Source organism: Mus musculus, chromosome 17 (genome assembly GCF_000001635.26).
Source record: "Mus musculus strain C57BL/6J chromosome 17, GRCm38.p6 C57BL/6J".
Lineage (NCBI taxonomy): Eukaryota > Metazoa > Chordata > Mammalia > Rodentia > Muridae > Mus > Mus musculus.
Window position 1 is genome coordinate 27,054,816 of NC_000083.6, and position 21,628 is coordinate 27,076,443.

General features: G+C 53.5%; 1 protein-coding gene across 2 annotated transcripts in view; it reads left to right on the top strand.

The window, feature by feature from the left end:
* The first annotated feature begins 2,186 nt into the window (after positions 1-2,186).
* The window catches only part of Itpr3 (inositol 1,4,5-triphosphate receptor 3), a 65,222-nt gene continuing 45,780 nt past the window's right edge, over positions 2,187-21,628 (top strand). The window contains exons 1-2 of one of the 2 annotated variants that reach the window (XM_006523712.4): positions 2,187-2,859; positions 18,283-18,353. In XM_006523712.4, the coding sequence (XP_006523775.1) occupies positions 2,468-2,859; positions 18,283-18,353 (463 nt within the window). In that variant the 5' untranslated portion in view covers positions 2,187-2,467. The remainder of the gene's footprint in view (positions 2,860-18,282; positions 18,354-21,628) is intronic. The other variant, NM_080553.3, reaches the window with a different exon arrangement.

The window sequence follows — 21,628 nt, forward strand, 5'->3', positions numbered from 1 at the left end:
GCTTGGCAAGATTTTTTTTTTCTTTTAAATAATAGTTTGCAGCTTATTGGATGCACATGCCATACAGTTTTTTTTTGACAACTTGACACAGCCAGGGCCATCTGGGATTAGGACCCTCCTCAGCTCAGAAGACACCTTAATCAGCCTGGCCTATGGGTAAACGTATGGAACAGTTTCTTGGTTGATGATGGATGTGAACACTGTGGGCAATGCCACCCCTGGGAAGGTGGGACTGGGTTGTAAAAGAAAACAGACTGAGCAAGCCAGTAGGCGGCTTCCTCCGTGGTCTTGGTCTTTGCTTCAGCTCCTGCTGCCCGGCTCCTGCCTAGGCAGTCCTATGATCAACTGGAACCTTCGAGCCAAATAAATCCTCTCCTCCCAAAATCGACTCTTTTTTTTTTTTTTTTCGAGAGAAGGCTTCTCTGTATAGCCCTGGCTGTCCTGGAACTCACTTTGTAGACCAGGCTGGCCTTGAACTCAGAAATCCTCCTGCCTCTGCCTCCGCCTCCCAAGTGCTGGGATTAAAGGCGTGCACCACCACGCCCGGCTCCCAGATCGCTTCTTGATAATGGTGTTTTATCACAGCTATTGAGAGCAAAGGAGGACTATACATTTTTTTTAGGGTTGGGGATGTCACTCAGTTGGTAGGAGTTCACTTGATCCATGTTCTTGGGGGTCTTTAAGGACTTTGGTTTATTTATTTTATGTGTGTGGGTGCTTTGCTTGCTTGTATATCTGGCACCAGGAATGTCCCCAGTGCCTGCAGAGGAATTACAGATGCTTGTGAGCTGCCACGTGGGTGCTGGGAATCAAATCCCTGCTCTCTGGAAGAGAAGCCAGTGCTCTTAACTGCTGAGCCACCTCTTCAGGCCCTTTTTTTAAAAGATTTATTTATTTATTATATGTAAGTACACTGTAGCTGTCTTCAGACACTCCAGAAGAGGGCGTCAGATCTTGTTACAGATGGTTGTGAGCCACCATGTGGTTGCTGGGATTTGAACTCCGGACCTTTGGAAGAGCAGTCGGGTGCTCTTACCCACTGAGCCATCTCACCAGCCCCTGTTTTGATTTTTTAAATTAATTAATTAATTTTTATTTTATGTGCATTGATGTTTTACCTGCATGTATATCTGTGTGAGACCATCAGACCTCCTGGAACTGGAGTTACAGACAGTTGTGAGTTGCCATGTGGGTGGTGGGAATTGAACTTGGATCCTCTGGAAGTGTAGGCAATGCTCTTAACCACTCAGCCATCTCTCCAGCCCATTCTTACATTTATTTGAGGCAGACTCTCACGTGCCCTAGGTAAACCTCGAACTTACTATGCGACCTTTAACTCCCAGTCCTCCTGCCTCTACTTCCCCATTAAAGGCTTGGCTAACCACTACCACCAGTTCTAAGGGTCTTGGTAAAAATCCCCTGCACTCAAGAACTCTCGGTGCAGGTCAGCAGCTGTCTCACGGCTGGCGGCTGTCTCCACCCCTCCTGGGTCTCTTCCTGCTTCTGTCTCCAGTCCCCTCCTCCTTTTCTCCCAGGGACAAACGCCCCCATCCCCGCCCCTCAGGAAATAAGGGGGGCTGGGTGGGAGGGAGCAAACGTGACCAAAGGGGGTGGTGGTGGCGCATTCTTATCTCAGGAGTTCAAACCAAAGCTCTAGGAGGAAGCAAACGCCCAGCCTCCGTGGCGCAGAACAGAAAGTAGTCAACTTGGCGATGAGTTTGAGGGCTGAACTTTGTGAGCAAGGGCCCGCTACGAGAACTTGTTTCAGTGGGCGCTGGGGTGCACTATTAACTAGAGGAGGTAATGCTCTCCCCCTCCCAGTATTATTTATTTATTTTAAAGCAAAGACAGAAGGAGCCAAGAGAAACTGGAGCCAATTCCTCCTGGAGAGGGAGCGGCTGAACTGATTCGGAAGTTGGATCTCTTTGTACACAGGAATGTGGGGAGAAAGAGAGTGAGAGAGAGAAACCCCAACAAGGACAATTAAAAAACAAAAAACAAAAAAAAACCCAAACCCACCCCATTGCTTCATTTCCCCTCCAAGTCAAAGCACTTTCTATTGTGCAATGAAAAGACTTTTCATGTTGAGAGAAATGAATCCTGATTTGCAACGCTAAGGGCTTGAGCGCGCATCCAGGCGCAAGACGGTTCTCAGCTGGGCGCGGTTGCCGCAGGGTGACCGTGGCCAAGTTCCCGGTGTGCTCAGCCACGCGTGGGCCGCAGGCTAGGCGAGCTGGGGATCTCCGAGGGTGGAGAGCCCCGAAGTGCAGCGCGGTGCTGGTGGACAAGCCGTCTAGAGAACGCCCTAGAGCCTGGGGGTCGTCCGGTGGCAAGCTGGGCGCTTTAGGGGGTGCAGGCGTGCACGCGCGCGGTGTAGAAGAGGCCGAGCCTGGGGCGCGGGTGCACGTGGGAGCCGCGGCGGGGGCGGGGTGGGGTGTGGCCTCCCCGCCTCCCAGGCGGGATTTGCATGTGTGTGGCGGCCCCAGACTTCCTGCTCCTTCCAGGCTGCAGGTACGCGCGGGCCCGGCCGGGCTGGAGGGCTGCGAGCGCGCAGAGACGCAGGCACCTCCTCACCCGGACCCGGGTCGCGCCGCGCCTCCTCGCTCTCTGGTGGCAGTCAGCCTACTCCTGCCGTCCCGATCGTCCGGGTCGCCGGGCTGCGAGGTGGCACTGCGCCCCTCTCCGCCCAGCGCGCCTCAGTCCTCTGCACCGAGCCTGGCAGCTCGCTTCAGGGCGACCTCGTCGCCTCGAGCCCCGGAGGGCCGAAGCCATGAATGAAATGTCCAGCTTTCTTCACATCGGGGACATTGTGTCCCTGTACGCCGAGGGCTCTGTCAATGGCTTCATCAGCACTTTGGGGTGAGTGAGCCTAGGGCAAAGAGAGGGGCATCGGGACCACGGTACCAGCTGCTTGTTTGCCAATGTTCAGTCCCCTGAGCCCTTGATAGAGGCTTGCTTGGACAGCCCAGTCTCCAGAAGCGAAGGGACGCTGGCACCCCTCTCTTAGAGAAAGGAAGTGCGTTGTTTGCTCAGGTAGTAGTCGGGTGCCCTGGGGAGTTCTAGAAGGCGTCAGCGCCCACGAAGCCCGCCACTTCTGGCACACTCTTTTTCTTAACTCATGGCTGAGGGGTTCGGACTTCCTCTGCAAGTGGTCCTCGGGTTATGCAGGTGGCTGGGGCCTGAGTTGGAGAGGGCCTGGGTGTTCTTGTTTGGGATTCGGGGTGGGGTGCTAGGGTTGGCTCAGCCTGAAGCCTGGCACTCACCTCTATAGCCCCATCTTGAATCGGTTTATTTAATTATTTAATTAATCATTTAATTTATTTATTTGGAGAGGTAGCATCTTTTCACTCTCCTTGTGCCCCATCTCCTCTTCAGAGTGTTTTCTTTACCCTCCCTGTCCAGGCAGTCCAGGTCTTGGCCAGCTGGCCCCCCTCTCACCGCCACCCCCTCCTTGTCAATTTCCTGTGTAGCTACTCTGGCGCCCCTGGGTCCCTGGTCCCAGGTTCTCTAGAGCACTTTACAAACATTAATTAATTCTGGCTGTCACCCCCCGGGGTCTGGGCTGGATAAGCAGGGAATTGATTCCATCCCATGCTGGTGCCAGGCCGGTAGCTGGGAGAGGTTAGAATCCCAGTATCTTTTTGGATAGACCCTGAGCACCTCGTTGCTGCAGGGATGGAGGAAGCGCACAAGCCCGGATCTGGTCTTTCTGTCCCATTTTCGGGCAGGTGGGGTGGTAGTGGCTAATGTTCTGGTATCTCACGTTGTCAGCACCATCCAGCTGCTGGCAGGGTGACTCCTCTCTGGGGGCTTTGGAAGTGTGTCAGGAATTCTTTCAAAGTTAGCCCTGCAGGTGGGAGGCTCCTGGCTCCCTTGCTCTCTCCTCTTGGTGGTTGAAATTCAATGTGCTGTAGGGAGGAGAAACCTCCAGGGCCTCTCTGCCTGAGGAGGCTGAGATGGGAGTTCCAGCATCCCTCTCTTCTCCAAGCATCCTCCAGGCTCTCCTACACACCTCCCGGGTCAGATGGAAATTTCTACACACACATCTCCCCATCAGATTTCTCTTCTGAAGTTGCCCAGAGTTGAGGCGTGGAGCCTCGTCTGGGCCAGCATCTTTGCAGGCCTGGCTCAGAGCCCTGCCAGGCAGGGCCCTTCTTGGGGAGCTACAGGGGAACTGCGCAGTCAGCACTAAACATGCTGTCTTGGGATGGGGTGTGTGTTGGGGAGGGAGTGGCAAAGCCAAAGGTGGGAGCCCAGACTCCCCCCAACTCTGCAGATTCTCAGAAGTAGTCACATTTTGTTGATGTGTCTGGCTCAGGGCTGAACACAGGGTAGATGCTATTTAATCACCTTGAGGATTGACAGAGCCAAGGATCTAAGGTCCCTTTTCCTGTCCCCAGGCAGCCTCCATTGTCTGGGAATCCCTCTGCTGGCGCTTTCTCTCTCTCTCTCTCTCTCTCTCATGTATATGTGTTTTGCAGGCATGTATGTCTGTGTACCATGTTGGTGCTGCGTGGCTTTAGAGGCCAGAGAGTGCATTGGCTCTCCCGAGACTGCAGTTATAGAAGGGTGTGAGCCACCTTGTGGGTGTTGGGGATGAACCCAGGTCCTGTGCTAGAGAGGCCGATGCTCTAAAGCACCGATCCACGTCTCCAGCTCCCTGTTCTCAGGACACTTTCTTCCTCTTGGTCCTTCCTGCCTCAGGAGCTGCTATTTTTAGTCCACCTGGACCTCAGGGCAGATCTCAGGGACATCTGAGAGCCCTTGACCCCAGGCTACCCCTTCCTATGTACCAACCCCACTCCCCCTCGAAAACTGGCAGGTGCTTTCCCAGCCTGGTCCCAGCGTGCAGGCCTCGACCTCATCTTTGTTCACCTCATTTTCTCACACACCAAAAGTTCAGGTGTGCTTCCTGGAGCCTCCCCCTGCTCTCTTTACCTTTGCTCCCCTGTGACTCCCTGAGTAAATCTGCCCCACCCCCTGAGACCTGGCCCCAAGTAGCCTCTTTTGAAAGAGCTGAGACCCCACCTTCCAGGGCAGAATTAATCCTGTTTTGGTTTTTTGTTTTCTGTGACCATTTTTTTTTTCAAACTCTTCTTTGGTGCAAACCAGGCTCTGTGGGCTCCCTGTAGGCCCAGCTAATGCTGCACACTTGCAGAGTTGATGAACTAGCTGTGCCCATCCTATAGTCAGAGTTGACCATGGAGGCTGCACTGTATGGGGGATGTGTGGGCGTGGGCTTCCTGCTTCTTGCTTAGAGCCGATGAAGAGGGATTGACAGTTCGTTTACCGTGTCCCTTAGGAATTCTGTAGATCCTGTGGAGTGGGGTCTGTAATCCCAGCACTTGGGAGGCAGTGGCTGGTGGATCACTAATTGAAGGGCAAAATTGAAGGGTAGCCTCTGCTATATAAGGAGTTGAAGGTTAGCCTGGGCTACAAAGGTACTTGTCTTCACATAGTCTAAGAGACTGCATACTCAATCTGACTGAACCAAAATCTCCATGCTTCTGTTTCCTTTCTGCAGAGCTGGGAGCGGGACCCTGGTTTGAGGCATGCTAACCGTACACATAGGTACGGTTCCTGTGCACTGTCTCTGAGCTATACCCTCAGCCTTCAATGCTGCATTATCATTACAGTCCCCAGGGCCAGGAGCATGGCTCTATGAGTCTCTGCTCTTCTTACTCACGTCTGTCTTGCCCCTCACCCTTAACTCTGCTCCTGCAGCCTTTCCTGGGGCTGTTGGTGCCCAGGGTCGTGAACTCTGGGCCTGATGTGGTGGAGCGTCTGGCCTGTCTTGGTGCCCAGTGTCTGGCATTCAGTTAGAGAATTTGTTGAAGACAGGCAGCCTTAGTGGGCAGAAGGCTTGTCCAGCTGGGGAGATTGGAAGGGGGCTCTGGTTGAGTTGGGAGGTGTAGCAGCTTGAGGCTTGAAGCCAGAGCACTTAAGGAGACAGACAGTCAAAGCCTCTCAGGTAATTAGAGGTCCCGTGAAGATTGTATATTAACTGGGTTGGGAGGCTGGGAGGGGTCTGGGGAGTGAATCTAGCAGGCCCACACCTGTTCTTGGCAGGGAAGCGTGGCCGCGGCTGGCCTCGCCCCTCACCCAGGTGGAGGCATAAGAGGCCAGAGCTGGCGCTGCAGACTGGGGAGGAAGAGGGGGGAAGGTGGTTGTGGCTTGTGGCCAGCTCTCTCTCACAGGAACGAACACAGGGTGGACCTGTTAGGTCCCATCTGGTCCCCTGGAGACCTTTTAGTGTCCCCGGAGTGGCTGCAGACCCCCAGGAATTGAGTTGGGGGTGCAGGTGAACTCAGTTTTGAAGAAGTATCTGTCAGGGAGACTTTGCTGCCGTTAATAGGCCTGGGATCACTTTTAGGGGGATGTGCACTCCTGGACCTGCGTCACCCTACCATGGGCAGTCAGCACACAGGATCAAGAGGACCCTGGCCTCTCCTGTGGCATTCTCTGTCCTTCTGTCCTTATCTATCTTGGGAGGGTTGGCGCTGGAGGTGAAGACCCTAAGTATGGGGCGAAGTATGTGGGAAGCCTTGGTTTCCCAGATGAGGATCCCTGGTCCAGGAGCCTCAGGAGCGTACTCTCTGGCTCCTACTCCATCACTAACTGAATATTTCCACAACTCTGCTATCTCAGAGTAACTGCCCCCCCCCCTTTCTGGGATCAAACCTAGGGCTTTCTCTCTCTCTCTCTCTTTTTTTTTTTTTGAGACAGGGTTTCTCTGTATAGCCCTGGCTGTCCTGGAGCTCACTTTGTAGACCAGGCTGGCCTCGAACTCAGAGATCTGCCTGCCTCTGCCCCCCCCCCCCCCAATGCTGGGACGTGTGCCACCATGCTCTGCCATATGCTCTCTTTTTAAGAAAGATTTAATGCTGGATATAGTGGCTCACGCCTTTAATCCCAGCACTCAGGAGGCAGAGGCAGGCGGATCTCTGAGTTCATGACCAGCCTGGTCTACAGAGTGAGTCCCAGGACAACCAGGGCTACATAGTGAGACCCCCTCTAAGGGGAAAAAAAAAGATTTAATCATTAGTGTCTGAGTGAGTGAGTGTGTGTGTGCATGTAAGTGCGGGTACTCATGGAGACCAGAAGGGGGCGCTGAGTCCCCTGGTGCTGGAGTTAGAGGTGACTCTGAGCACTCTTAATATGAGTGCTGTGAACTGAACTGGGGTCCTTTATAATGAGTCATACATAGTTTTAACTGCTGAGCCCTCTCTTCAGACCTCTCCTGTACCTTATTCTAAAGTGCTCAAGCTGTACCTAGGAATGTCTTGGATGTAGGATATCCTAAAAAAAAATTTATTAGCTAATATAAAACAAGCAAACAAACCAAACAAAATGTAGTTCCCAGGTGGGTGTGTGGCCCAGGTTTGCCAACCTAGCTACCCAGGAGACTGAGAGGAAGCGTGCAAGGTCAAGATCTGTCTGGGCTACAGAGGAAGTTTAAGGGCAACCAAAGCGACTGGGTGATACTCGGAAGAGAGGGCTGGAGATGTAGCTTGGTAGCGGACAGCTTGTTGCGTGCTGAAGACCCGGGTTCAGCTTCTAGCACTGTATTGCACGTCTCCCAGTTCCAGATACTCAGCTCTGGAGAGCACCGACTATTGTCTTAAGACTCCTGAAGTTACTTATTATTTTTTTAAACTCATGTATGCATTATTATTATTATTTTTGAAGCCTTTTCTGGGTCGTATCACTGAAGAGTGTAGCAAAGGCGAGACCCCCTCTTAGACTAAGCTTTCTGGGCTTTTGAGACAGCCGTGCTTTGTAACCCTGGCTGACTTCAAAACTATGGTTCTTCTTGCCTTGGGGACCCACAGGATGGGGTCACGGGTATGTGCTGTCCTGCTCGGTCTCCTTAGCACATGTATGCACCCAGGGCTTGGGTCCCTAAGCAGGCGGTGAGGAAGCCTGTCTGCTTGATCGGCCCGAGTCAGTCAGCAAACTTTCATGAAGTACCTACTGGGTGCCAGGTATCGTTTCTGGACGGAGTCCTACTGTGTTGTACAGCTCGGGAACCTTGCCTGCCAGGTGTGTTTGAGATTGGTCTTGGCGTCATTGTGATGTCAGTGGAAGGAGGTGCTACACTTGTGTTCTTTAGCCCTAGGCAGTGGGTTAGCCTCAGCTAGTCCTGTGCTTGCCAGACTCAGGTTTTGAAAACTTGTATTTTTTTTCCTGATTTAAAACAACAACAACAACAACAACAACAGCAACAACAGCATAATATGTTTCCTGGAGGAAATACAAAACAGCTCAAGTAATGTCTGTGGTGGCACGGCTGTGGCTAAGGGATGTCTTTTCTGGGCCACCAGCCTTGTGAGCACTCACAGAAGCCTTTACAAACAAACCAAGCTGAGCCCCTGTTTGTGTCCTGTCTCGAGGACATGTCCGCCCTCTCCTGAGCTGACACCCTGTTGTGGTGGCATAGAATCACATGGTAGCAGGCTCTGTGACTCACGAAAGCACTCCTGGTACCTGCCCGCTATGCGGGCTGCCTGGCAAACTTCAGACTTCTACCCCAGCATCCTGAAGCTCACAGGTCCAGACACCTGGTTAGTTGTTGGGATGGAGACCAGAGAAGGCAAGGCCTACTTTTCACCTAGCGTTGGCTCCCAGGTTCAGGCCATGCTTTCTCCCTGCTGGTGGAGGCAGGACTGTGCCAAAGAGGGTCTGACCCAGTTCATGTCACATGCTTATGAGTGTTGCTCGCTGGTGGGAATGAGAGCCTCCACCCTTTTGGTTGGGCGTGGTACAGGTCCCATGCAGCGGCACATGGGTGTGATGTCCCCGTGTTGTGACTCGAACAGAGAGAGGGGCACCATAGGGGTCTGCAGGGGACAGAACCAGTCTCACCTTCTGCCTCAGGACTCTAGGGTCTCAGGCTGAATCCAGCAATTTGGCCTTGAATCCTGCTTCAGTCAGCTGCCCACACACCGCCTTGCCCTACATTCTTGACCCTGTGTCCCCTCCCTAGCTTGGCCTGATGGGTGGTGGCTTGGGTTGGGGGTGGGGAGAGAAGCTGGGTCGCAGGGTGGGGACACACCAGCTTTCTGCTCTCAGCCTGGGGGCAGGTTTCTGGGTTTCGATAATCTTGTACACACAACACAGCTGGGATCTCCGTGTGGCTGGCCACTTCCAGCCCTGCCCTCTAGACTGCATCGAATGTACAGCTGGGGCCCCTCCCTGGGAACAGGGGCTGGGGTGGGGGGAGGGAGGGAGAAGAATTTCTTCTGCTTCATCTCTGGGTGGGTGTGTGAACTCTGAGGCCCCTAGAGCGGGCAGGCTGCCTATCCCAGGGCCAGGCTGCTCCGAGTTGGCACCGAGCTTCCCAACACTTGAGAGCCTGGGATAGGAACCAGAGGAGGCCGCAGAGCCTGCAAGAGAGGAGTTGGTACAGTCTGCTGTTGTCCCCCTAAATGGTGGAGGGTGTTGGCTGAGTAGCACTCCTGTTGCTAGGGCTTGTCCTTGAGGTGACAGGAGGGACTTGCTGCCTGATCTCATCTGTACAGAGGCTCTCGGCTGGCAGGTGGGCAGAGCTGAGGGTCAGCAAACACAAATCTCAGCCCCAGCTGCAGCAGGTGTTTATTTGGTTAGCAAATCTTGGCCCTCATCTCTCCCCGTCAGCTGGCCATCAGCCCTTCCTCTTTGTGGTGTTTGCTGCAGCCAGTCTCCAGGTGTCCAATAGGACACTTCTTGGTGACATGGGTGCAGAAGAGGAGAATCAAATATCTCTGGGTAATGATAGGGATGGCTATGACTGTGGTCCTAGACCGGTCAGTCGCTATAGGCTCTGCTGACCCTTGAATCTCTTGAATCATCTACATTTCAGGAAAAGATACCTGTAGGGGCCACTGGGGACTGGGGAGTGGGGCTCAATTGGGGAGAATGCTTAGCTGGCATGCATGAAGCCCTGCATCCATGGTGGCTGGCCCACACCTGTAGACCCAGCACTTGTGAGACAGAGGCAGGAAGATTATGGGTTCTAGGTCAGCCTCAGCTGCCTAGGTTGTTTTTGGCTAGTCTGTGTTACAAGAGACCCTGTCTCAAACAAACAAACAAATCCCCAAATCCATCTGTGTATGCATTTAATCCCAGCACTCAGGAGGCAGAAGCAGGTGGATTTCTGTGAGTTCCAGGCCAGCCAGGGCTATATGGTGAGACCATTTCTCAAAAGAAAGGAGCAAGCTTGCGTGTTCCCACAGTGCCGGCCCCTAACAGCATCCTATGTGCTCAGTCTGTAGCCCAGTGGCCTCACTGTGCCTTGGACTTCATGGTCCAACAATGGCCAGTGTTTGGCCTCTGAAGCCTTGTATCCAAATCCAGGGCTTGTTCCCTGCTCTTGCTTTCCCACTTGATGTCTGGTCCTCAGCTTCTGTTTTGAGGACTCCATGTCACCCACTCAGTTTCCCTGAGAATTCTGAGGTAGTCTGGAGGTGGGGTGCTGGGCCTGAAGTTCTGCCCTGCTGAGGCTTCTCAGCCTTGGTCACTGTCGGGGGAGCGGAGCATTGAGTCTGAGTGACGGATCGCAGGCCTGAAGGGCTAGGAAGGCCCTGTGGCTAGCCTGCACTACACAGCACTGGATGGAGGGATAGGGATCCTAGCAGGAGGAGCCCAAGGGAGGAACCAGCTTGCTCTGGAAAGCCATGAAGTCTCCCCTGGAATTCTCAAGGAGTCTACACCCCACGACCTTGGTCTAAGAGAGGAAGGCTGCACCCAAGGATCTTTCCTGCACAGCGATCCCTTCTTTCTTCTTCCACTACCTGCCCCTTGTCTCTCTTCTCCTTGGCCCTTATAGATGTGTCTTTCCGTGCACACAGCTGCCCACCTGATCCTGAGCCAGGAACCCAGGCCTTCAGGCAGAGCTCTCAGAGCTGGTACCCAGGCTGCTGGACCAAGCTCTGTCATCTTTGTTTCCCTCACTGAGGCCAAGGTCTTATTGTTCCCTCTTGCTTCTGAGCTCCTAGAAGCCATGGGCTATGCTGCTATTGAATTCTGTATGTCCCATAGGCTGCCTGGCCCATCGGATGCCACGGGTGGCTTCTTGGTGCAGAAAGGCATAGGTAAGAAAGGGGTGCTTTTTGGACATGACAGCCGGAGAGCCTAGCCAATGAGCCTGGGTTCTTTTTCTAACATTCAGATCCTATCAGCAGGTGCATCCATGACCTCCCCGACCCCTCTAACTCCTCCCTCTGGTCTTAGCCTACTGGGAAGGCTTCCCCAGGGTCACTGGCTGAGGTCAGGAGACCTGGGCTGGGAACAGCCACTGTGCATACTCTCATGTGCAGAACTGGTTATAGTTCTCTTATCCAGGGCCAGTGTAGATGAAGGGGGACTCCTGGGGGTTTCCCTGCTGTCCCATGCTATTGGTGGCCGAGCTGGTTGGTGTAGGCTTTGAGTCAGGTTCCGCAGAAGTCACTACCCCGCTTTTATCTAGAGCCTTTCGGTCTCCTTATCTAATCTCCAGCCAGCTCCAACCTACCCCAGTGCCTTTCCCATGGCTCTACCTGGGTCTCAAAGTCCACCATGCGCCAAGTGGGCCACCCACACAGGTCTTGGGATGCAATCTTCCTCTCTTAGCCCGAGGTCGTGGGGTACAGACTCCTTGAACATTCCAGGGGAGACTTCATGGCTTTCCAGAGCAAGCTGGTTTCTCCCTTGGACTCCTCCTGCTAGGATCCCCATCCCTCCATCCTGTGCTGTGCAGTGCAGGCTAGCCACAGGGCCTGTCTTTAGGGCTTCTGTGTGGCTGGGGCCTGGTGGGCAGGTGTAGACCCGACGATCCTACGCCCTGGGCATTTAGCAGGGTGAGCATGGGCTCCCTGAGACTAGGCCACACCCAGCATATCATGGATCCCACAGAAGCTTTGTTGAGCCTGACTGGGGTCAGGGCCGTCATGTGTCTGACTAGCTGTGTGGCCCAGGTGGCTCCTGCCTTTGGGTGAAGCTCTTCAGAGCAGATGAGGGGAACTGACAATAAGACCAGGGTGCACGGTGGGACCTCAGACGGAGGGACCCTAGTGGAAGGGTAAGACCAGAGAGGGGAAGGTAGCTTTACAGTTGGCTTGGGTTCGGATGCCAGGTGTGCACACGTGGCTGTCCACCTGGGAGAGGATAGGAAAGCTACACCCAGAGATGCGGTCCCACTGGGTGGGGAGGAGTAGGGGTGCCTTTGTGGGTTTCCACCCACCCTGGGCATCTGGCCCAGGCTCAGTGTTCCAGCCATAGCTGCTGAGGCAGGCCAGGGCGAGGCAGTGCTCACCTCCCTTGGTGATAGTGGGTGGTTGGATGTAGGGAGTTTCACTTTGCGGCTGGGTGGGGTCTGTGGGACTAAGGCCCAGCTGGCAATCTGGGGACACTTTTCTAGGCTGTCACCGTAACTTACCTGTCTGGTGCTTTCAGGCTCTGTCTCTGGTCCCCAGTATCCCCGGCAGCCCATCTGATAAGGGCTTTCCCATTATCTGTTCATGGTATCCCTCCCCTCCCCCACACCTCATCAGGTCGCGCAGCATGGTCAGGGCTGCTTCAGTTGTAATGCTCAGGAGTGGTGGAAGGGAGACTTGAGAGACATGTTGGGGTACCCTGGATCCTGTAGATGCTATTTAAGCAAAAGGGGCATGGCTAGAGTGGAGAGAGGGCTCAGCAGTGGTTAAAAGCAAATATTCCTTTTGCCGAGGACAGAGGATGGGAACTTAGTTTTCAACAGGAGTACAGGGAGGCTCACAACCTCCTCCAAGGCTTAATGTCCCCTGTGGGCTCCACGGGCACCTGCACATATAACATGAGTTTATTATTACTCTTTGTTTCTTTCTTCTTTCTCTCTTTTTTTCTTCTTTTTTTGGTTTTTCGAGACAGGGTTTCTCTGTATAGCCCTGGCTCTCCTGGAACTCACTTTGTAGACCAGGCCGGCCTCTGCCTCCTGAGTGATGGGATTAAAGGTATGCGCCACCACGCCCGGCACTCTTTCTTTCTCCTTCTTTCTTTCTTTCTTTCTTTCTTTTTTTTTTTTTTTTTTTTTTATAATTATTTATTTAAATATTTATTATATACACTGTAGCTGTCTTCAGACACTCCAGAAGAGGGCATCAGATTTTGTTATGGATGGTTGTAAGCCACCATGTGGTTGCTGGGGTTTGAACTCAGGACCTTGGAAGAGCAGTCGGCGCTCTTAACCGCTGAGCCATCTCTCCAGCCCTCTTTCTTTCTTTTAATTTATATTTATTTATTTATTGTTTTTTTTTTTTCGAGACAGGGTTTCTCTGTGTAGCTCTGGCTGTCCTGGAACTCACTCTGTAGACCAGGCTGGCCTCGAATTCAGAAATCCGCCTGTCTCTGCCTCCCAAGTGCTGGAATTAAAGGCATGCGCCACCACCACCTGGCTCTCTCTCTCTTTTTTTTCTTCCTTCCTTCTTTCCTTTTTTTTTTTTAAAGATTTATTTATTATTATACATAAGTACACTGTAGCTGTCTTCAGACACATGAGAAGAGGGCATCAGATCTCATTATGGGTGGTTGTGAGCCACCTGATGTGGTTGCTGGGATTTGAACTCATGACCTTCGGAAGAGCAGTCAGCTCTCTTACCCACTGAGCCATCTCACCAGCCCCTCTCTCTTCCTTCCTTCCTTCCTTCCTTCCTTCCTTCCTTCCTTCCTTTTTTCTTTCTCTCTTTCTTTCTTTCTCCCCTTTTCCTTCTCCTTCTTCCTTCCTTCCTTTCTTTCTTTCTTTCTTTCTTTCTTTCTTTCTTTCTTTCTTTCTTTCTTCCTTCCTTTCTTCCTTTCTTCCTTTCTTCCTTTCTTCCTTTCTTCCTTTCTTCCTTTCTTCCTTTCTGTTTTTCAAGACAGGGTTTCTCTGCGTAGCCCTGGCTGTTCTAGAACTCACTCTGCAGACCAGGCTGGCCTCAAACTCCCAGAGCTCCACCTGCCTCTGCCTCCTGAGTACTGGGATTAAAAGTGTGTACAACCACTGCCTGACAATTTTATTATTTTTTAATACTTATTTTCATGTATGTGTCTGTGTAGCACTTGTGTGCCTGGTGCCCGTGGAGGCCAGAAGAGGGCACTGGGTACTTTGGGGTCGTGAGCCACCACGTGGGAGCTGGGAATCAAACCTGGGTCCTCTGGAAGAGCAGCCACTGAGTCATCTCTCTAATGAATAAAATAAATCTTAAAAGAAAGGCAGCAGGAGCCGGGCGGTGGTGGTGCATGCCTTTAATCCCAGCACTCCGGAAGCAGAGGCAGGCTGATTTCTGAGTTCGAGGCCAGCCTGGTCTACAGAGTGAGCTCTAGGATAGCCAGGGCTATACAGGGAAATCCTGTCTTGAAAAAAACAAAAAACAAACAAACAAAAAAAAGAAAGGCAGCAGGGTCTCATCCCTGAGACAGGCTCCAGAAGGTCATTGGATGGAACCAGTGAGGTGCCCTGAAGGTCCCTCCCCCCCCCCCCGCCCCTTTTTCTGCCTCCATGCTCTCAGGGGCGGGGGCAGCTGCTCCCATGGCTGCCGCTGGCTCTGTGCCCTGTAGTTCAGGGCTGCTTCTCTTTGCACCTGTGTGGCTCTGGTTCCTCTCTGAGCAGCTCCATGTGGCCTCCCTGCTCTGAAGACCCTAGGCTGTGTGGACATGGGTGTCAGGCTAAGCCAGTGAGGGCGGGAACAGAGAGATAGCCCTGAGTAGACCAGGCTGGCTTGCGTGGGCAGGCAACCATGTGTATGCTTATTTGCATGGCCTGTAAGAGTGACCTGGAAAGGGTCTCAAGGGATGCTGGGCAGGGTCCTGGGAAGGGGATTCTAACCTTTCCTTCCCTCCTGTCCCACGAGGCCTTGCATACCGGCAGTGGGAAGCTGGGAAGCGCCTCTGTATCCTCCTCTTCTGTGACTTCCATGTTTTCTGAAGGCTCTGACACCCTTGGCAGGGGTTTTCGTAGGTCCTGGTCAGTGTCTCTCCCCTCCCCCGGCACAATGTCTGTGTCCCCTCTTTTCTGGCTTTGCCGAGAGCCTGCCAGCTGCTGTGATTCATGAATGTCTTACAGGAAATTCTATGCATTATTCAAGACCTCAGCGGCTCCAGGGCTCTTGCACACCTGGTCTGATAGGCTACGCTCTGACCTTTCCCATCCTAAATCCAGACAAAACCCACCACCCTGGTACCGCCGCTGGGGCCAACGCTTTATCTTCCTCTTGTTATTCTCAGTGTGTGACTCGTCTTCTCAATGAGACTTTAACTCCCTGAGTCAGGGACCCTGCTTTCTGTCTCATGTTCTTCTCTCCACTGCTGGTAGAATGGATTATTTCACCTACTCAGTATGCGTTCTGTGCGGCCTGCTCTGCAGGTCTGGGCACAGGGGATGCAGAGGGCAAAGTACATACCCCCATCCTTGTGGAATCTACGCATCTATCATGGCAGTGAGTGCCAGGTTGGAACCAGAACAAAGGAAGGTGAGGGCAGCCTGCCATGAAGCAGTGCACAGATTATATTGTTTATTTATGGGGTAGTCCTGTATTATGTAGCCCAGGCTGGCCTTCAGCTTACTATGTAGTGAGGGATAACCTGGGACTCCTGATCCTCCGGCCTCTACTTCCTAAGAAGTGGAATTAGAGGTGTATGCCACCAAACCTGGCTACAGTTTTAAAAGGAATGGGTCTTCTGTAGGCGTGGGTCCTTTGAGCTGAGACTTGCAGGAAGTGAGGGGACTGGGAGCAGGGAGGCCTAGGAGAGGAAGAGGCTGGGTGAAGCCCTAGGAGCTTCGAGGAGCCCGCAGGAGGCTGTGGGGCTGAACCAGAGCAGGCCTGGGTAAAGTCAGAAACACGCATGTTCCTGCAGATGTGGGCACAACTTGAGGAAGCTGATTTTCCGACCATGCTTGTCCTGTGGATCCAACTCAGGCAGTCAGGTGTGGCCGCAGTCACCTTTGTCCATCGAGCCATCTTGTCCCCTCTTCCTGTTTGCTTGATGGTTCTGGGGGATTCTGAGTAGACGGGATTCCTCTGTGTAGCCCTGGCTGTCCTGGAACTCACTCTGTAGACCAGGCTGGCCTTGAACTCAGAGATCCGCCTGCCTCTGCCTCCCGAGAGCTGGGATTTAAAGCACGAGTCACCATGCCTAAACTTCTGCTTTAATTTTTTTGTACCAGTTTCCGATGCTGCCGAGGGGGCCCAGGACCTCTGTATGCTAAGCAGGGGCACTCCAGACCTTGGTTTCCCTTGGTTCCTGTAGGGAGCAGGCTAGCTGGGGAGGAGGCAGAGGAGACAGTTAGTGGTGTTCAGCTGAGAGAGGAAGGGCCTGTCTGGCCTGGCGCCAGAAGTGATGAGCGAAGGCTAGGTTCAGCATTCCTTGTTGTCTGAGGCAGGGTCTCACGTAGCCCAGGCTGACCCAGAATTCACTGTGTAGCAGAGGATGACCTGATTCTGACCCTCGTACATGTATCTGCCTGCCAGGATTGCAGATATACATCACCGTGCCCAGTTTGATTCAGTGCTGGGTTGAACCCAGGCATGCCGGGTAAATACTCAGCCAACCGAGATACCTCCCCAGTCCTCTCCACCCACCGAGACAGGGACTCTTCATATAACACGGGCTAGCCTTGACCCTACCGTAGAGCCGAAGCTGGTGGAAGAGAGGGGCTGAGGATTAATTTGAAGTTTTAGCCGAAGTGTTTGTAAGAGCAGGGTTGTCATGGACTGGGGTGGGGACTGTATGAAGACCGTTGTGGAAGAACAGGAGCCCAGCTGGGCTGATATTGCTCCCAAAGCATTTGATTTCCAAAGAGAGCATCCTTTGGTCAGGAGTGTAGGTAGGTGTTACCAGGGAACATGAGAAGCCCTCTGGGGCTGTTCGTGTGGCCAGCACGACTTGTGACAGGTGCACAGATGGGGAGGGAGAGAGCTCTGGAGGCTTGGAGGTGGAGGATGCTCTGGCCCCTTCTCCATCTGTCACTGTGGAGGTCTTTGAAGCACCTGCTAGCACTGGGCAGCCTGCCTTCCAAGTCCAGCCTTGTGATGTTAACCTTTCCCGGCTCTGGCTCCCTGCTAGCAAAATGGAAACAGTAGCAAAGTGGTTTTAGAAAATTAAATAGTATATGCAAACATCAGGCAGCCTTCCAGCTCCTCAGGCTGGCCACCAGGGGGCGGTTCCAACCGAACTCCAATATCATCTGCATGGAGTTAGTGCCAGACAACAATGACACAGGCTAAGGGCCCAGCCTCCCACTCGCGGTGCCAGTCACCAGCCTCTCTCTGGTATTTCTGATTGACAAATGTCAATCAGAATTCAGGGACCCTATAACATGATTCGCAATTCATGAATTCAGGGACCCTATAACATGATTCACATGGGAGACCTGCTACAGACGGCTCATAGAACTCAGCAGGCTTAGCTGGTAAAGGTGCTTGCCTGGATGCTTGGTGATGCTGTGTGTGTGTGTGTGTGTGTGTGTGTGTGTGTGTGTGTGTGTGTTTATAGCTTGTGGCCACATGGTGGTTTGAAGGCATCAACGGGTACAGTGACCACATCTGGAGAGATGAAAGTACCCAGGGATGCTGGGATCAACTGGAGGCTTTGCAAGGATCCTACGCCATGGAGAGAGTTTGTGGAGGTCACACCTCAAGGCCTGGTTAGCCAACACAAAGAGTGCAGAAGTGGCGTGGGCTTTGATACTTGCTTTGTGACTTCAGGCAAAGCATGTGCAGTCTTCTCCTTGGTAAAATGCCGCCAACGGCCAGTGCTTTGCTGGGAAGTTGGCAGGAAATCAGGAGCAGTTGCTACACAGGGATGAGCTTAGAGCTGGTCTTGACAGTGGTTCGCGATCATCTCTCCTGGAGACTGGGGTAGAGGGCCTGAAACGGGTGGGTGCAGGGATGGGTAGATGGACCGAGGCATGTGGGTGGATGGGTAAATGGGGAGATGGGTGGGTGGGTGCATGGATGAATGGATGTGTGGTTGCAGGGATGGATGCACGGATGGGTAGGTGCAAGTATAGGTGACGGATTGATTGATCGATGCCTGCCTGGGTGGGTGTATGGGCAGAAGGTGGGGAAGGGGACATGGATGGATACCCTCCAGGGATGCAGGATTCAGTTCCCAGCCATGGCTAGAAGAAGGAATTTCAGACCCTAGCTTGGGTCCTAGCTGAGACTGGGAAGTATGAACTTTATTGTCCTGTCTGTCTGTCTGTCTGTCTGTCTGTCTGTCTGTCTGTCGTTTTTCATCCCATTTGCTGTTCCCTGCTCCAAGGGACATGAGTTTCTTCCCTCCCTCTAACCCGGCTGCTCTATCTCCTAGGCTGGTGGATGACCGTTGTGTGGTGGAACCTGCAGCTGGGGACCTGGACAACCCCCCCAAGAAGTTCCGAGGTAAGACCTCCACTCCAGCTGTGAGCATCCCTCCCGGGCCACAGGGTCCTAGTACCAGGTCTGTTGACACCAGTCTGCCTGAGACCATCCTCTGTGATCCGTGTCGACCCCAACTGCATTGACTCAGTGTGGTACATTTCTGCTTTTCCATCCAAGACCACACCCCCTTTCCTGGCACACCCACTTCTGGCCAGGGGCCCAATCTTTCCCGAATTCCCTGCCACTCACCCTTACAAGTCTACAGGGTTTTCTTTGTCTGTCTGTCTGTCTGTCTGTCTGTCTCTCTCTCTCTCTCTCTCTCTCTCTCAAAGGGAATAAAGAAGCTGGGAAAGACAATTGCTTAGGCCTCAGAGGCTCAAAGGAGAACTCTTTCCTGTGCCTCAGTTTCCCCATGTGTGAGGTGAAGGGACTGGACTTTTAGCCCTGGCTGTCCTGGAGCTCACTTTGTAGACCAGGCTGGCCTCGAACTCAGAAATCCGCCTGCCTCTGCCTCCCGAGTGCTGGGATTAAAGGTGTTCGCCAACTCTGAATATCCACCTGCCTCTGGCGGTGTGTGTGTGTGTGTGTGTGTGTGTGTGTGTGTGTGTGTGTGTGTGTCTCCTCCTGGGTAAAACCCCAGGGCCCAAGCATGGCTTCATTCTGTGGCCTGGTCAAGTGTTGTCCCTCAAGGGGCCTCCTATCCTCCATGGTAGAAGGCAACACAGCCCTGGCAGTGGCAGGGTTGGACACAGGGATCACCTGGTTGTTCTTGGGCCAAGCAGTGGATTACCTAAAGGGCTGAGGCTGCCATGCGCCAGACAGCTGGTGCCTGGGCGTGGTGCGAGCAGGCAGGAACACGCCAGTGTGACGCCACCGGGTCTGCAGAGCAGTTGCTCTTCTGGCCAGGGGTGGACTCCATCCTTTGGCTGCTTGCTCCTGGAGACCCTGGCCTGCAGAGGGCCCCGAGGCAGTTCTTCCCCCACGCATGTGTCTATCACTGCACTGCTGTGTCAGGGCTTTGTCTAAGTCGATGTCCTGGGTTGAAGTGTGCCTCAGCAGCTGTGTGGGAGTGAGCCTTGAGCCCTCCCCCCTACCCCCACCAGCCTTCCTCTGCCCCGACTACAGTCATACCTGGTTCTACATTGTCCACTCTCCCTCCGGCTACACCAGCCTCCTCCACTTAGTGACGAGCCAGCCCTCACCCCCTCACTTGCTGTCTGTCCCCTCTGCCCTGCTTGCCCCCACCTCTCACTATGCTCAGCTTCCTCCTGGCTCAAGGTCCCTGGCTCTGGTGTGGCTTTCTCTGACTTCTGTTCCTCTTCTGTTTAGTTTTCTGCATCAGTTGAGCCCAGCATGCTCTGTGTTCTGTGTAACTCACTTCTCCTTCTCTCTCAAAGCCCATTTCTCTCAGGCTTTTAGCTGGGTGAGTTCAGATTTAACTGCGAAGCCGAGATGGTTCTGAACTTCTGATGCATCCCGGTGCTGACATTTTTTTACCGTGTATGGGCGTCACTGCAGGTCACAGGGCACGTGTGGAGGTCTGGGGATGACTTTCAGGGAATCTTTCTCTTCTGGTCTGGGGATTGAACTCCAGCCAGGCTTGTAAGTTAAGCTCTGTCGCCCGCTGAGCTACCCAGCCTCTGGTGTTCTGGTTTGTCATTTGTGTCCCTTACTAGAACATTGGCTCTGCAGGGACAGGATTTTAGTCTGGCTTTTTGTGTTTCTGGTTTTATTGGCAATTTCAGTCTCCTAGCTCTTTGGGCAAGTGGGGAAAGGAAGGGAGGGAGGGAGGAAGAAGAAAAGAGAGAGGAATGTGGGAGAGAGCAGAAAAAAATGAAGGTCCCCTGGGGCCCCTGGCTGCTGCCAGCACAGGGAAGGACTGTGCACAGAGGTGTGTACCGTCATCGGCCTATGGAGTGACAGGAAGGTGACAGAGAAGTGGGTGCGGTAGGGGAAGATACGCCCTTGGCTTCCAGCAGACAATCTGGGGCCAGCTTTTGACAACAAGAAGGCCACTTAGAAGAACAAACACCCCCTTGCCTGGTTTCTTTCCCACACCTCCATCTCTGTCACTTCCCAGGGCTTGGGAACAGGGACTCCTGAGATCCTCCTGGCGTCCCTGGCTTGGCCTGTACAGCCGAGCATGGCAGGGACCCAGGCTCCACTTGGTCCTGCTGAGCCCGAAGGATTCTGGTCTTGGACAGGGTCTGTTCTCCGCAGCTCCCAGAGGGCAGGTGCAAGTCTCGGCATTAGAACTCAGGACCAGACTCAGGGCTCCAACCTGAGACTGAAACACCTCACTTGCCTGAGGCCTGCCATTTGTGGTTTTAGCACCGCTGTGGGATGTGTGTGTGTGTGTGGGGGGGTGTCGAGGCAGACATTTAGAAGTTGTCAGGTGGTTATCAGACTGTTCAGGGAGCCCCGGGTGTTCTGCCCTCCCGTCTTGGGGTGAGACCTGTCACCGCAGAGGACTCTTGTTGCCCACAGCTCATTGTTCACTGTGCCCTTTGAGCTCCCACCCAGGTCCCTGCTGACTTCTAGGTTCTTCAGTGGGACCGGTAAAGCCCCGTCTGCTTTGGCTCCTCGTGTGTTCTTTCAGCTCCAGCCACCGCTTGCATCACCCCAAGCCTCAGCTTGTCCAGGGAATTCTTTCCAGTCTTGGCAAGGGATGCCCAGGCTGCTGGTGCTAGAGGTGCCGTCTACCAGCTCAGCCCCCTGGTGCCCACTCTGTGCTACGGGTGTTGATCCACGTGGTACCTCCCTTCCTTAGCCCATTCCCCTTTTCCTCCCGTGAGGGAGGGGGCACCGGTGGGGGAGGGCTCGGCAGCCTTGCATTAGGGGACGTTCAGGAAGCTCAGAGCGCACTCCTTCAGGCACAGACACCTGGACTCAGTGGGTTGAGGTCATCTTATGGCTCAGACCAGTGAGAGGAGGAGCATGAGGTTGCCTTCCTCTGCTTCCATAGAGGGGTGCTCTTCCTCCAGCATTTACCCCTGCTCTTCCAGAGTGCTCCCCAAGCTCTGGTGGAGGAGCTCTGTGGTAGAGCTCTTGCCTAGTTTGCAGGGAGCTGTGTCACAAAAACAAACAAAAACATACTTTGGAGCCAGGTGAGGTGACTCATGTCTGTAATCCTGGTGGTCAGGTAGTTAAGATCAGTGGACCATGGGCTCTACACGCTTTTAATCCCAGCACTGAAGGCAGAGGTAGGCGGAGCTCCGGATTTCCTGGTCTACATAGCAAGTTCTAGACCAGCCAGAGCTGCACAGTGAGACCGAGTCTGAAAAACCAAACCCAAC